Consider the following 16,861-nt stretch of genomic DNA (forward strand, 5'->3'; position numbering starts at 1 on the left):
GGGTATGTCCAGATAGTTGCCTTGCGGAGCCGTCTTTTGTCCAGTGTCCACTTTATAAAGTCCATGCACTCCAGTGAATAGCATTTATCCATTTAGATAACTTTATTATTATTATTATAAGGATTTAATTACTTATTCTTACACAGAAACATAATGTGTGTCTTATAGCATCATATAGCATCATTTAAATGCTTAATTTGTAGTTTTAATGTGCAAATTAAACTTTTTTTCAATACTCTAGACTAGGGTACTCTTATTTTGAAGAGATCGTCCACCGGAAGTCTTAAATTAGCTCACTAGATTAGCTCACTAGACGCTGCCCTAGATGAGCTCACTAGACGCTGCCCCTTCTTGTTTGATATAAGGCTAGGCCTAGGCTAGCTTGTTGTTGTTGTTGTGCAAAAGTATTAATTTCCCAAACAACGAAACATATTGATTGATTAGAAATGGCCGGAACGGCGTCAGTAGCCGGTGAAGTGTTCGTGGACGCGCTGCCATACTTTGACCAGGGTTACGACGCAGCGGGCGTCAGAGAAGCGGTAAGGAAGTCACTTCATGTGGATGGAGGAGCACTAGCATCATGCTAACGTTAGCTAGTTGCACCATGCCGAGCAGGAGAAGTGTGTGTGATTCATTCATTGACATTTTTATTTCACAGTATGCCGAATGGATACATTTATTTTCAAACGAAAGCACAAGTCAATACAAAAACTGTTACTTTTTTTGGACGATCCATAATTAAGCATTACACTTGTTTACAACAGGGTAACCACCATTTTCAAGAGAATTCACAATGGCCTCAGTAACATGCACAAAATGTATTCAGAATTAATTAATTCATTCCGAACAGAGATTCATGTTTACATGGAACCTGAATACAAGTATTCCTATTCCTCAATTGTTTACATGACCATTGATTCGAGATATAACTTTGTACTACATAGATATATTTATATTATATATTATTTATGTGTCATGCACCCAAGGTGCCCAGCCCACCTTGCAGTGTACAAAAAAAACAGCTATTATCTGATAAAATAAAATAAAAATATATTTTGATGCCAGAACCCAGAACAAAAAAACACAGAATCCAGATACACTGCAATGGCATGGCACTGTAATTCGCCGATGGTTTTGTAAATGGCGCATTTTATTATGGGGGGAAAAAACGGTATATTTGTATTTTTCTAATGGGTAAAATAGCGCATTTCTGCACATAAAATGTCTCCAAATGGCCATCCCTGCTTGGGCATAAAGCACTATAGTCTACTAAGGGCAGACATGTGTAAAATAATGCATGTATTCCAAACTCCCAGTAGCATTCGGAATAAAGTGTTTATATGGTGATCTATACCAATTCAAACGTTATATACCACCCCCCCAGAACGGAATGAAAATTCATTCGGAATGGGATATTCTATTCCAAGTGTTTACATGAGCATTTTTATTCTGATGACTGGAATGAATCCATTCATTCCGAATTAATTTATGCATGTAAATGGGGCCAATGAAAAGCACATCCTGGAGGCCAATCTTTCCGGTGATAAAATGGCCACCAACGTAATCAAAAAAGTCAATCAAAGAACAAGATTCCTTTACAGGATCTCCTCACACACCTTGAAGACCTTAACAGGAGCCCTCGTACAAGGTTTCTTTGACTATGCATGGCATGCACCTCTTGGTACCACAGCACCTCAAAGGCCCTTAAAACAAGGCTCCAGACCTCTCAAAACAAACTGGTCAGGCTCCTACTTGGCCTCACCCCCCGAACCCACCTCACCCCTGCCCACTTTGACAGGCTGGGATGGCTTAGGGTCGACGACAGAGTACAGCATCTTGCAATGGGTCTGGTCCACAAGATTCGATACACCACCAAGTTTAGCAAGTTACCCATGTACCTGTCTAAATACTTCCTTAATGTAAACGAAGTCCACACCCACAACACCAGAGGGAGTGCAACAAACCATGTACAACCCAGATTCGGCACAAACAAGGGACTAAATTATTTTCGCTCCTATGCCACCAAAATGTGGAACGCCCTGTGAATCCCTTGACTCCTTAAAAACCGCTCTCAAAGGGCACCTACGGACGGCTGCAATTCGAAACTGGCCCCCCTAAAATCTGAATCCCCCCCCCCCTTTTTCCCCTCACTGTATATGTTTCTTTTCCCTTTTTGCTTCCTTTATGATGAATTCCTGTTCTGTTCTTTAACTATATAGAAGTGCCTATTTGTACGTCTCTAAATGTTTTGATGAATTGAACATGGTGGACCCTGTTGTAAACAAGTGTAATGCTTAATTGGGTCGTCCACTCACAGTTAACAGTCTTTGTATTTAGTTTGTGTCAATCAATCAACAATGCTGAATTAAAATGACTCCGAAAAATAATAGCCTGCCTGGACACAGACAACAACGCGTCTCGTCGAGCTTGTAAGATCGGCTGTCGCAATATTAACTTTAGTTCAACTTTAGTTCACATACTATGTTGCTGGAGCACTTTCGTTATGATGTGCTGAGCTGAAGAAAAAAAAAACTACACATCATTGTGACCCACATATGTCATACTTTGAATGTGTTGTCTCGTAACCATGAGCCAACTATGCCTTATTGCCTTGTACTATTTAGAATGAGCTCCTCTGTGGAATTTGTGTAAACCTAGTTAGTTATTACACTAAGTTGCATCATCAAGGGTGCTGGTGAAAGAGAGAGAGAGAGAGGGGGGGTGTTTAGCGTGACCCAGACCCAGAACCACACTGCACTCCGATGCATGTCTATCTTTAATATACAACCAAGCCTACCAAGGGTACAATTATTAAAAGCTACAATCACGGACTATCGTTTGAATGAAAGGGTCAGTGGTTCCCGAACTTTTTCATGTCAGGGACCCCCAAATTGACACTAATTAGCCCGTGGACCCCCATTTGAAGATTATACCAGGAATCCCCATAAGAGGCTCTGGTGCCGGGAAGATATGGCTACTTTTACTCTGTAAGCCCCCCCCCCCCCCCCCCCCCCCCCCCTTGCTTGGAATGGATTCAGAATCATGAAAACCCCCGGTCCCCTAGTTTGTCACATGCTACTTAAAGTATGATGAAATGTTGCCTTATATTGGTTGTCTTTGGTGGGGTATACAAAAATATCCATAACTTTTTTATTCACGATATTTCCGGCAGAGCAGACCTCTCATTCTGTGGACCTTAATTTAAGTGAATAGAAAAAACACACATTAAAAGTATGTCATGACATCACAGGTCCTCTCAGATCTTTGGTGCTGGCCCCCCGGCTATTAAATGTTCATATGAAGGACAGGTTTTTTCTTTTCTTTTTTTAGCATCCGGCTGATAAGGGCACAAGCGCTTATGATGATCTTCTATTAATCAATAATGGAGAGTTAGACCATCATTCGGCCCAGGACTAATTGAGGATGAATGAATCATACTGTGTAAAACCTACAAGTGGATGGAGATGTACAAATTGGAAGATGGACAAAAACACTTATATATAACTAATAAGCAAACCACTCGAAACTCAGAAATAGCGACAACTTTGATTGAAACCTTTATTTCAGGGGAATCCATTGAATCTCTTTCGCCCAGTGTACAAAAAGGAACATTCACAAGATGGACAACAAGGTACAAACTTGAAAAGCAACATTATTCTGAAAGCAGAGAGAAGTAGACAGCATTTCTGTCTGTTTTGTTTGTTTGGCGCAGATGGCTGACGTAGACAGCTAATTATATATTTTCTGAGAATATTGACAATAACACAACAGAGTAGAGGATTACTGCTTTATATTCATATGTCAATTAGAAGTCAACGAAGTTGCATTGGTGACAGAGTTTCAAGAGAAAACTTTTGTGGATATAAAACGTAACAACAAAGAGATTGTTGTTGATTGTGGCTTTAGTTATACAGTAGGTCACTGTCTGACAGTGGTACAGACTCTGAGACAAACAATGAAAACCTTTTGGTTTTAATGGAAGTGTCATTACATCTATGAAACATTAACATTTAACGACTAACAAGCTTCGATTATTGGTTATGGTCATTCAAAAAGGACATTCTGTACAACCAAGCATCCAATAATAATTTTGTACATTTATTTTTACATTGGAATATGACATGTGATCCAGGGGCCACAAGAAAGCTTAACCCTTTTACTGCTGCCATTTATTGAGAAATTAGGACCTAATTCATGCCAGCATTCTTTTAATTTGAGCTCTTATTTTGAAAAGCCACATTTTGCCTCAACCGGAAGTGAGCTTATCCCTGCCAGCTTTACGTTGCCAAGACAACCTTTGTTTACATGATCGAATCATGCCGGTACATTTTAGCACTCCACAACGTCGGCTCGTGCCGTCAAAGAAACGCTGTTTTGACCAAAAATGCCATCTGGGACAAGGAATAGGAGATACAGGCGATTGAAAGAAACGGATAGAATGGATTCTTATGGCGACGGTGAATTAATATGAACGATCCACTGCAGTGCTAACAACACTGCTAGCTAACCGGCTAACGTGAGTAGCATTATGGCTTGATCAATCATAAGCACTATAAAAGAGCAATTGCCGAAGGGCTTCGGCAATGGCAGCAAGCGTTAATATCAAATTAATGCTTCAATTGCCGAAGGGCTTCGGCAATGGCAGGAAGACGGTTAACTGGATCCGGAGTTGGCTGCCAGTTTAATATCACTGCCATAAACCCAATTGTATTATTTCCTGACATGCATTGCATTATTTATGTAATTGGTCTTGCACCGCTGGTAAAGTTTATATATTTTAATATTTTATTCAATTAATATATCTGGCTGTCTGTGGCCCCTTTTCCACCAATTCATTTTCAGTGGAAACACTATGAACTGGTTCAATATTGGGCAGGAAAAAGAACAGAACCGGTGCAAAAGGGGCCTGTATGTCTGGCTCTGGCTGTTCTTCGTATATCTCCAGAACTGTTAATCTGATCGACTAAAGTTCTATTGGAGTCAATTGGATTTTTCCAGAAATGGTACGGCTCGTGTTATGAACGGTGGCCATGCCCTGAATGGGCAATGCAATAGTTTTAGGCCTGGGCTATACGACTCTGGGTGTTTTTTCAAACGCACATTTCTATGTGCGTTTGGGCCTTTCAGCCAGACGCAAACGGCGTTTTCGGCCACTCAAACGGAGGTTTTTGGCAACGGATAAATAAGTGGAGATTTTCGAAAAGATCCGGATGGTGGAGCTGTGTAGTCATGCGAAACTGAGTTTTTGAGGAAGGATGACGTCACCTCCCTAGTCGCGCATGTTCGTTGTTGCTTTTAACACTGAGCATGCGCATAAGTTCATGTATTGAAAAACAAACAACTTCCGGGGTGAACGTGAGGTTACCATAGAAACGACAACAAACACGATGGCAGCTAGCGCCACCCGCACGGGCGGATCCTCACCATCTAATATAATCACAAACCCTATTCCTCCAGCAGCCTTGCTAGCCTAGTGGACTACTACGCAGACTAAGAAAATATATCCTTTGCTTCACTTCGCTGGTTCGCGCCCCACTGCCGCAGCATTTTTTTACAACCGCAGACTTTTTAATAGTTTTTGGATTAAGGTTGGTGAAGGATGCGTTGCTCCCCTGCTTGCGGTTATGTATGCAAGCAGGGAAGCAACACATCCTTCACCAACCTTAATCCAGTCTTTTTAATGCAACCTTAATCCAAAAACTATTAAAAAGTCTGCGGTTGTAAAAGCAGTGGCAGCAGTGGGGCGCGAACCAGCGAAGCGAAGCAAAGCATAGATTACAAGTGTGCGTAGTAGTCCACTAGGCTAGCGAGTCAGCTGGGAAAATGGGGTTTGTGTTTATATTAGAAGGTGAGTTCCAAAGTTGCTCACTAGACGGAGTCCTGTCTGCATGCCTTGTTTGTTTTGTTTTTAGTACTACCGGGTTACGTGGGGGGATTTATTGGGAAACCAGCTCACCGCGCATGCTCAGAATTTTTTTCTATTGCGTTACATATTTCTTATCGCCACCTACTGGCCTGGCATGCTTGTTGGAGTCAAAAATGATCGTTTTGGGTTGTATGTGTGGACACAGATATCTTTGTCGTATGGGCCCCTGCCCATACGACAACGGAGTACGAAAATAACCGTTTTATAAAAACCTAGAGACGTATAGCCCAGGCCTTAATTCCACATCAGGCATGTCTCTTCATCCCCTTTCGTTGTACCTTGATGGTGTTGTCTTGGGCAGCTGTGGTTCAGGAAGTAGAGCAGGTCATCCAATGATCTGTGGGTCGATGGTTTGAATTGCAGCCGCCACATGTCGAAGTGTCCTTGGGCAAGCCAAGGACAACTAGGGGACCTTCTAAATCTCTGTTATTACATTAAAACACCTGCGGCTTATAGTCCAGTGCGGCTTGTATATGTACACATTTGTGTTTTTTCCCCTAAATGTAGCTGGTGCCGCGGTGCGGCTTATATTCAGGTGCGCTTTATAGTCCGGAAATTACGGTAATTCTTTAAGGTGGTATATGTTATATGATCACATTTGTCATTCACTATTAAAATCCTTTCATGTTTTCATTGATTAAACTGAACCGCTTGCTGGTGGTGTCGTGGTGACTGCCCTCAAGTATTTTGCTTGTTCCGAATTATCATGTTTCCGCTCGTGGGTTTTTCTTTTCAGGCGGCAGCACTGGTAGAAGAGGAGACCCGTCGATACAGGCCCACCAAGAACTACCTCAGTTACCTGTCCACACCTGACTTCACTACATTTGAGGTGACAAAGACATCAAGTCGTGGAAACCTTGTCCTGTAGATGTTTTCCCAGAGTAACCGATTGCAGAAAGGACCTTTCCCATTTGATGTACCGTATGTTTCTTTTTTACTGTCTATTTTCAGACAGAAATCATGAGGAATGAGTTTGAGAGGCTAGCGGCTCGGCAACCCTTAGAACTTCTCAGCATGAAGAGGTAAATTACATCATATGGCACAACTGTCTTGTTTTGAAATTTACAAGACAAATGACACATATTGAGATATTTGTGTGAACAAAATATTCTGTGGGTTCATCGAGGAATAAACGCATCAAGGAACACAATCTTTCGACGTATTTACATTGTGGTCCTTGGTCTGAGTTTAGACAGATTAGTGTGGAGTTTGCATGTTCTCCCGTGTCCCCTAGGGTAGGTAACCTCACACAAACCATGCAGTAATCCTGGTCTCTAAAACTGCCTCCCCTGGCGCCTGATGGAGGGGAAAGGAACTGGTTGGAATAACGTGTTCCTTCTATGTGCTACTTCCAGCCGGGGGTAACGTTGTCTGCTGTTAACTGTAGTGGGAGGTCATAGGAATAAGGTTAGGTTCAGGCATAGTTTTACTGAGGTTACGTTTAGGAATAAGGTAACGTTAGTTGCTGTTAAAATATGAATGCCACTCCACCAGTATGGTTTCTCAGCATGTTGGCTCCATTACCTTTGTCGTATGACCGTGTTAACTCCTCAAATTACTGTGGTTAAAACAGTGTCTCAAATAACTGCTCAAATTACCACGACTAAGCATTCATCTATGCATAAACATGGTATCAAATTTCAAAGTCTATAGTTGTTCCAATTATTGACAGGACATTATCACTTTTTCTTTTTGTCCGTTCGCCATTTGTAAGCAGATGCAAATAAATTACCACACTTTACTGGTCCAAGCAGGGAGGCCCGATACCGACAGAGGACAGGTTAAGGGGAAAACTGACTGGCTTAACTGACTCTATGTTGGACATATATTTATTTTGAACTAGTGCAATACCCTTTTTTTTTTTTTTTTTAAGATATTTTTTTGCGGCTTACGCCTTTATTGATTTTTTAAGGGATAGAAAGTAGGCTGACAGGAAACGGGAGAGAGATGGGGGGATGACATGCGGTAAAGGCCGTGTCGGGTCCGGGAGTCGAACCCGCGGCACACCGCGACTGGATCACCAGTCCGGTGCCCAGACCGTTACGCTACGGCCTGGGCCTCAATACCCTTTCTTAGAGAGACTAGACCTGTGCCTGTCGGGCATCAGTCTACTGGTGCAAGTTGGGAATGATGCAAATAGAGAATGCCTGCCCTATCCTGGCATGGCCAGACTAATATCACTGCGTAGATATTAGTCTGGAATCTCTGTGTGGAACCTGCATTTACAAGGGACAGATTACAAAAATGCCTCTGGTGACAAACCTGCCCCATATACTGCCCCTGATTGGTCCCTCACTACTAAGGAGGGAGTAAAATCCATTTGTAACCCTCTGTCTGACTCTTTTATGCCCATAATATGGCATAAAAGAGTCACACGTATGGAACCAGACCCTGGAATTTATAGATGGATTGTCCCATTTCTTTCTTCCATACCCCTGTTTTTCTGTCTTTGAACTCTGCAGATATGAGCTCCCAGCACCGTCCTCTGGACAGAAGAACGACATCACAGCGTGGCAGGAGTGTGTGAACAACTCCATGGCCCAACTTGAGCACCAGGCAGTTCGTATTGAAAATCTAGAGCTCATGTCGCAATACGGTACCAACGCATGGAAAGTCTATAATGAGTGAGTCACTCTGACACTTGTCCCAAACGGTCCAATGTTATTTGTCACTAAGATTTGCATTATTTTTTTATTATTTTATGAGTCAAATATAAGAGGGCCAATTGCATACAAGAACAAATCAAGTTTACTTTTTTTATTTACCCAGGGTAGTAGCTGAGCACAAGTGCTCATTTTCAGCAACGCCCTGCACATAGAAACACACACACACATTAAAACCTGGGAGCTGTACTACCACAGTCTTATGCTGTTGGCCACTAAGCATCACCAGGGGGAGCAGTTGGGGGTTCAGTGCCTTGCTCAAGGGCACTTCAGCGGTGATGACAATCACTTCCCCACCCAGATTTTTCCTGCCCGTCCGGGGAATCGAACCGGCAACCTTTCGGCAACAAGGGCGCCCCTCTTACACTTAGGCCACTGCTGCCCCCATGGAGACTTGAATTCATGTTTTTTTGTCGCATTCCTAAGCCAATCATTTGATTACCTGTTGTGTTTCTGGTAGGAGTTGTGTGTTCCTACCGGAACCGCTACTGGCAGTCTAATGCTGCATTCACACGGGGCAGATGCAGAGATACAGTCTACCATGCATTTTCAATGGAAGCCAGCGACATAAAGATACATCCGACAAAGCTACAACAGCTGCCTACAAAGATACAAAATAGGTTGAGCTGGTTTCAACTTTAGCTACAAAGTCAAAGATACAAAGCTACAAATACACTGTTTAGCTTTGTATCTTTTGCATCTGCCAGTGTGAACGCAGCATAAGAGTTAGACCCATTTCTACCCCTGATGTGCCCCCTGTCCAGACCTTGAGATAGAGTGCTGTAATTAGTGCAGCTCAGTGGCCTTGTACATTAGTGCAGCAAGTACCCTTCATCAGAGTACTCGCAGGCCAGTCGGCGATATGAAGTTACTATTATACACAGTGGTGGAAAAAGTACTCAAAGTATCAACACTGCAATCTTGAGTCTGTAATTCAAAATATATTTGAGTACAATTATTCGCCTCAAAATGTACTTAAAGTACCAAAAGTAGTCATTATGCAGAATGTCCCGTTTCAAGTTTTCAAAAGTTTTCTTTTGAAAATATCAGATCTACAATCTCACAATGCGTCGTAATGCATAGAGGGCTTAAGTGGTTAATGTATGTTTTTTAATAATCAAAATCTACAAAGTAATTAGTAACTCAAGTAAAAAAGAGTAAAAGTACAATACTGAGATGTAGTGGAGTAGAAGTACAATTATTGGAAATGAGAAATATTCAAGTAAAGTACAAATACCTAAACATTGTACAGTACTTAAGTAAATGTACTTAGTTACTTTACATCGCTGATTTATACAGGTAGCTCTGACCAAGCAATGCGATTGTTTGAAATAGTCTCTCCACAATTGCACATCCTAACCTTTAAAGTTGAGTTCATGGTAGACTTATTTTCAATGCAGGAGGACAATACCTGGAAAGTGTTAAGAAATGTCCTTTCTATATACTTGCTTGTGTAATCTATTGCCCTCTTTCTTAACTCAGACATCCAAAAAAGAAATAGACCTGCATTTATCATCATAACCCAAAGTAAATTTAACAGGCTCTCTCTGTCACATTTCATTCATTTCTGGCACAACATTTTTGAAGGGCGACAGCCCCTCCTATGTCCAGTTTTGAGTGTTTGTGTTATTTATGGAACCTCTTAGATTTGTTTTTGGGCCTGTGATGTCCCCTTGTTTTACCAGTTAGATTCTTGTATATAATTGGTTGCACCTGTGTTTGTCCCTTGTGATTCCACCTGTTGCCCCAGGTATAGCTTTATGATTGGTTGCATCTGTGTGTTTTTCCCACGGTGCCGACTGGCAGCCGTGGGCGCATAGTTACCAATACCTATCCACTCTGTGGGCCTTGTGGGCGCATAGTTATATATAAACTAGAGGGTGGACTGCACTGCTCCCAGCTATTTATTTCAATGAAAGTTGCTCACTGGTGGTGGAAGCACCAGGAAGAACGCTCTTCTTCCGTAATTTTCTTGATTTGGTGCTCAAATTGTAGTAGAGCTAACTCGCCTGAATGCGTCCGAATCGATTCATGAACGAGCACTCTGTGTTAAACCTCAGTGCACTCTTTTGAGTGCATGTATTTTGTCCACCTGCAGTTGCAGCTTTGGCTAGGTAGGGCAGCTTCACAGTTTCCCAGCCGCTCTCATGGGTCTGCGTGGGCATACAATGCCAAATTTAGGACACTCAATGGACAAACTCAACAGCGTAGCACCTGTACAGTGCAAATTCTCGTAAATGTTAGTGGTTAGCCATGGATGAAGCAAGTGGCTGAATGGTCACACTACTGCACTCTGATTTTGTCACTTTTGACTTTACATACAAGGCATGTATGTCATTGTTGGCAGTGAGCAGCTGAATGGTCACATTACTGCACTGTTGTTTTTTTGGGTTTTTTTTAAGATATTTTTTTACGGCTTACGCCTTTATTGATTTTTTAAGGGATAGAAAGTAGGCTGACAGGAAACGGGAGAGAGATGGGGGGATGACATGCGGTAAAGGCCGTGTCGGGTCCGGGAGTCGAACCCGCGGCACACCGCGACTGGATCACCAGTCCGGTGCCCAGACCGTTACGCTACGGCCTGGGCCTTAAACTTTGTTTATTGTGCCATTATACATAGGACCAGTCACCAGATACACTTGCTTATGGTATTGAGTGTGGTTCTAGCCTCACAGAGATCAAACTGAGTTGCTGACCTGTTAACTTGTCTTTCTCTCTACAGCAATTTGGCTTTTATGATCGAAATGGCTCAAAAGGAACTTCAAAAGTTCAGGTAAGCTCTATCTTCTAAGGATTTGTTAAAACAACATATAGAGTGTGGCAAACTGAGTTTAATGTCGTTTTTATGCAATCAGACTTTTCTGTTTGGATGTGTGGGCTATCAATTGTCATTTTTTGCCACTCAGTAGGAGTTTCCACAAAACGTCCGTGTATGATGATGATGTCACGTGCATACTATACTCTCTTATTACCAGGCAGTAATCCCGATTTAAACTTGATATTTTATTTTTTCCAGGAAGCAAATTCAAGATTTGAATTGGCAGCGCAAGAATGATCAGTTGGCAGGAGGAGGCAAACTCAGAGAGCTGGAGTCAAAGTATGTTTTTGTGTGAATGTCAGATATTTATAGCATTGTGTATAATTTAGCTTTGAGGTTCCAAAATGGTATTGAAAGTCACTAGTGCGCATGGCTGGGTTTTTAAAATGCATGATTTCAGTTTTCTTTTAATTTATCAAAAGGTCTCCATTTTTTACACCAGTTGCTTGCACATGTCAGTAGGGCTGGGTGCAATAACCGCAATACCGCCATACCGCCGGTATGTAACGCATACCGCGGTATCGGGTTCATTACCGCGGTTAAAAACTTTTTTTTTTTTTTTATGAAATTATTATTTTTTTTTTTTTATGAAATGACAAGTGTATCATAATAAACAGTGACACTCAGTCAGTCTAATCATGCCAGCAACACAACACCAGAGGGAGTTAAAAAAACCATGTGCAACCCAGATTCGTCACAAACAAGGATTGATTGATTGATTGATTGATTAAAATATTTATTAACAGTTTGCAGAATTACACTACATTTCAAGCACAACTCAATACAAAGACTGTTAACTGTGAGTGGACACTTGTTTACAAGAGGGTCCACCTAAATTCATTTCACTCCTATGCCACAAAAATGTGGAACGCCCTACCAACTGTCATTAAGATGTAAATCCCACCCACCCCTTTCCCCCCTCACTGTATACGTTTTCCCCCTTTTTACCTCCTTTATGATGATTTCCTGTTTTTGGCTTTATAGAAGTGCATAGTGTACAAAATGATATGATGAATTGAAAATGGTGGACCCTCTTGTAAACAAGTGTAATGCTTTATGGCAGGGGTATTCAATTAGATTAGGCCTCCTATGTGACACAGACCGAGTAGAAAGAAACGTGCCATTTTATCATGACTATTAGTGAGGACCTATTATATGAAGATAGGTTCAAAAGTGGTCCTTTAATGATTACCGTCATTATGGTAATCTCACAATTAATATCGCACACACCATACCTGTAACTTTTATTAGCCCTCTTATTATTATTATTATTTTGGGGGGGGGGGGGGTAATAACCGCCATACCGGCGGTATGGGGGGCGGCAATAACCGCGGTAATAAAAATCCCATACCGCCCCAGCCCTACATGTCAGCATTCTTTGTTCTATGAGTTGGGCTTGGGTTCTAACCGTTCTCCCCCACTTCGGTCTGAGTTTGAACTGTTGCCCTCAGTTCGTCGACTGAGGGTACCCACTACAAAGACTAACCGGTTCAAACTATCCATTGTCCCGGCTGCTATTCAGCTGCTGAACAGTAGATAGCACTTTATTCTTGCCTCTTTGCACATTTTGCCCACTAATGTACTTTTGCTGACTCTGCTACTATTGAATGTCATGATTTCTCTGTCTAGTGCCCTGTTCTTAGGTTTTAGTCTTCTATAATTAGTGTTTTGAATGTTGTTATCTGGCCGCAAACCAATTTCCAGTAAGGGACAATATAGCTAACCTTGACATAATGTGACTTCGGACTATAACAAAGTCTTAGGGCGCTTTCACACCCAAAGTTCGCTTAGAAGGTTTGTAAAGCGTACCAAATATGTAAACAAATGACACGTGGACATGTTAAGCGAACCAAATAGTGAGGGGGAAAAGAACATGAGGGGAAATCACTGTCTACAAATTTTGGGGCAACCTTCAGTCACACAGAGAGAAGAGAACAGCAACATGACAGGCAGCAACAACTTGCTATTGCATTCATTCATATTAATTATTTTATTAGCCAAATAAGAGCAACAGATGAACAGAGGAGTAGGTGTTTGAACAATAATGTGCTTGCTGCGGATGTATACAATTCACGGAGATGTATAGCCTACAACAAGGTATCCCCGATAAAAAGGACTTTTCTTCCATGTACCTTAACCCGATTAGATATATATTTCTGCGCATCAAATCGGCGGGCATTTCCATGTCATCTTATGGTTTAAACTTGAAGGTGGTCAGTTAGTATTGAGCTTCAAGTCAGAACAGCTCTGCTGCAGCTAATTGAGTAATTGAGTTGACCTAGTTTTACGTCTTTTGCTATAGTGATCGTGATGTAATCAATGAATCATTTGGGACCACCTGTGTATAGCCTATTTAACATTAAATATTTCTCTGTCTCTCCCCCTCATGTACACACACACACACATGAAGACTCACATGCTTTGTCATAACTTGCGTGGCGGCGGCACATGCTTAAAATAAAACAGCCTGTCGGAGTGGACCAATAGCAGCCAGCTGCAGCCTGCAGCCTCGCCAAAAGCCAAAAACAACGAAGCCTGTTAGCAGAAAACACCTCCCGAGGCAACAGAACAGAGAAGACAAAAAAATATATATAGTTTGATTCACACCGTCAGCTTGTTCTTTTGTTGTTCTCACTGTCTTTGTCATTGCATCGCTTTGATTACGTTAATGGACTTCTGGTATCGTCGCATTATTATTAGTAGTCTATTTGAGAAAGCCCATTAAGTCAAGGGTTGCCTTTAGTCTTAAAGAAAGAGAATAATGACTGTGCTGGCATTATATAGCCTACTGTATAGCCTAGGCTATACAAGTCAAGCATTATAGCCTAGGCAATACTATTTTGATCAACTCACATCAATAATACCGGGTGAAAGAAATATGTCACATATTGTACAATAGCCTATGAAGTTAATATAGGCTATATTTAATGGTTTGCACTGCAATGACATGACAATGATGATGATCTGAAAAATGAATGAATCTATTGTGCCGTGCCGTCGCCCCGGATCGCACACAAATAAAATAAATTTCCAAGACCACTAACATTTTATTTAGGCATATCTCGCTCATTTCTTATGCGATTTTTAAAATTTAAATATCACCATAATCCTTGGGAACTCTACTTTCAATTGGTGTTGTCAGCCAAGACTGTATTGTCTTCCAATCTAACGATATAGTCACATTACGCACAGGTGCGCACAGGGGCTGCATGCGTCTTCCTGTGCTGTCATTACGAGAGAGAGAGAGAGAGAGAGAGAGCGAGCGCATAGTCTGATATAGGCTATATTAAAGGCCTGTAGATATAATTGCTTGCATGCGCTGAGAGAGAGAGAGAGATGCGCTCCAAATTTACCATACCGTACATACCATTCCGTGTACATCTGTACAACTTGTACATCTGTTATTTTTGCGCATGTGAACCACGCTGCCATTACATTTGCGCTGCGCAGTGCGCCTCGACATATATGCGTCTACTATTAAAATCAGACTGTCAGCTCAATAGTGATCCCCGTAAAAAAGACATGCTTTTATAACTAATTATTAATGCAGCCTCACAACTGCCGACGGCTATTTTGGCTATCGTACTGTATTTGGTCCTCTATAAAGTCCGAATGCGTTCACACCAGTAACGAACCGCACCGTGGTTCGTTTGGAAGCGAACCGAGTCCGGCCTTTTTTAGCGGACCATGGTTCGTTTCTTTGATCCGCACCAGAGTTCGGATGCACGTTCACACCAACCGAACCAAAGGGGTAAGCGGACCATGGTTCGTTTTAAACGAACCAAACATGTCCGGTGTGAAAGCGCCCTAGTCACATACATATGCATCTCATTTAAACGATTTTATGTAACTATCATCATCAATATAAATATCAATGGTCTTTTGTTAGGTGTGCTGTGAACAAAACACAAAAATAACTCGGCCTTATTTCACATTACCAAATGTAGCCGGTTAAACAAATAAAATGGCTTTTTTTTACCCCTTCAGAATGAGACAACAAGGAACCCTGACCAATTGTACTCTGGGAAAAGCCCAGGTTAAAAAGAAACATGTATGTAAATAATTTGGAGTAATACAATTCCGGTATGAAGTCAAGGGTGGTACGAAATCTGTCCCGGGCCGCACTTTGGACACCCCTGGTTTATGGCTAGTTCCTTCACTCTTAAAATATGTAAACAGTCTTGTACCTGTAATCAATTGGTTTATTATTATGGTCACCATTCATCTTGTAGTTGGTTGGCCTGGCTGGAACCAGACAAAAAGTAAAATTTAATGAATTGGAAATTCACTGACTGAATGGGAAATTAGGCAGTTAAAAAAGTAGGACAATGCGCACTCACTGTTGAGCTCTGTAACACTGGAAAATAGCCAACTTGTTTTATTTTTCATTTCCTAAAAGAAATGCTGTTTGATGCCAAGGAAAGGTAGTAGTTGGTGAGATTCTGGGTGTAGTAGACTCTGTCGCCTACTTGGCTCAAAGGTACATTTCATACCGAGCATGACCGTGTGAATGTTTGAATATAATCAGGATATGATATGATAAGCTTTTCTTTGTCTTTCAACAGTTGGGTATCTCTGGTAAGCAAAAACTATGAGATAGAACGTGCCATTGTTCAGCTGGAGAACGAGGTGGCCCAGCTCAGACAGCAACAGGGAGATGAGAACAAGGAGAACATCAGACAAGACTTCTAAAGCCTGAACTCTCGTTCCTACTGCAGCACACATTTGCTACTGGACTACAAAATGATTGACTGCTTCTCGGGTGTGACTATAAATAAAGAGATCCAAGCTGAGGATATGCTCACCAGTTACCTCACCACCCTGAAGAAGTTCCCTCAACACCTTGATGACACAGGATCTCACCGGAGATGGCTACATCACTGACACTGAACCACCAAAACAAAAGAAAAAAAGCTCGGCTCTTTCTTCTTAGAACTGTTAAAACATTTTTAGTTCTTATATTCTGCAAAACAGACAATTCTGGGACACGATGGCGCAGTCCTTGAGTGAAGTCCTCTGTCTTTTCCATACCGACTGACGGTGTACAAACCAGAATTTATTGCAGTTGGAGGAATGCTGTGCTTTTCTATTTGTAAAAAAAAAAGTCCAGCTCCTAAGCATATAAACATGGAATTGTTTTTTTTTTATACCATTGTAATAAAATCTTGGAATCATTATATTTTGTCTTTCATTTGCTTCTTTCTTTGGAATCTTTTACACACCGTTTTCCAAACCAGCTGGTGATACCAAAGTATGGTATAAGTATGCCATTACTACTACTACTTGAGTAGTAGTAGTATAATAGCATAATATTCCTACAGACACGGAAGACCCTGAGCCTATGAATAAAGTGAAGGTGTTGATGGAACGCTTTTCCTATTAAAGTGGAGCCCTAAGTATTTGTAGGAGGTGACCTGCTTGATGATGTGGCCATGTATGGGATGGGAACCGCCA

General features: G+C 41.5%; 1 protein-coding gene across 1 annotated transcript; it reads left to right on the top strand.

Annotated features, from left to right (window-relative positions):
• The first annotated feature begins 356 nt into the window (after positions 1-356).
• Positions 357-16,584, top strand: bcas2 (BCAS2 pre-mRNA processing factor). Its single transcript, XM_083769052.1, has 7 exons — positions 357-539; positions 6,663-6,755; positions 6,878-6,948; positions 8,389-8,550; positions 11,312-11,362; positions 11,606-11,686; positions 15,973-16,584. Exons 1-7 carry the CDS (start codon positions 447-449, stop codon positions 16,097-16,099), a joined length of 678 nt encoding a protein of 225 aa, XP_083625178.1. The 5' UTR covers positions 357-446; the 3' UTR covers positions 16,100-16,584.
• Positions 16,585-16,861: the final 277 nt, after the last annotated feature.

This window comes from Protomyctophum parallelum (genome assembly GCF_964188405.1).
Source record: "Protomyctophum parallelum genome assembly, chromosome: 7".
Taxonomy (NCBI): domain Eukaryota; kingdom Metazoa; phylum Chordata; class Actinopteri; order Myctophiformes; family Myctophidae; genus Protomyctophum; species Protomyctophum parallelum.

Excerpts from the sequence above, each read along its gene's own strand:
- bcas2 (XM_083769052.1), top strand. The coding sequence starts at position 447 with ATGGCCGGAACGGCGTCAGTAGCCGGTGAAGTGTTCGTGGACGCGCTG. Across the intron at positions 6,949-8,388 it reads GAACTTCTCAGCATGAAGAG|ATATGAGCTCCCAGCACCGT; the intron begins GTAAATTACATC and ends TGAACTCTGCAG. Across the intron at positions 11,363-11,605 it reads AAGGAACTTCAAAAGTTCAG|GAAGCAAATTCAAGATTTGA; the intron begins GTAAGCTCTATC and ends TATTTTTTCCAG.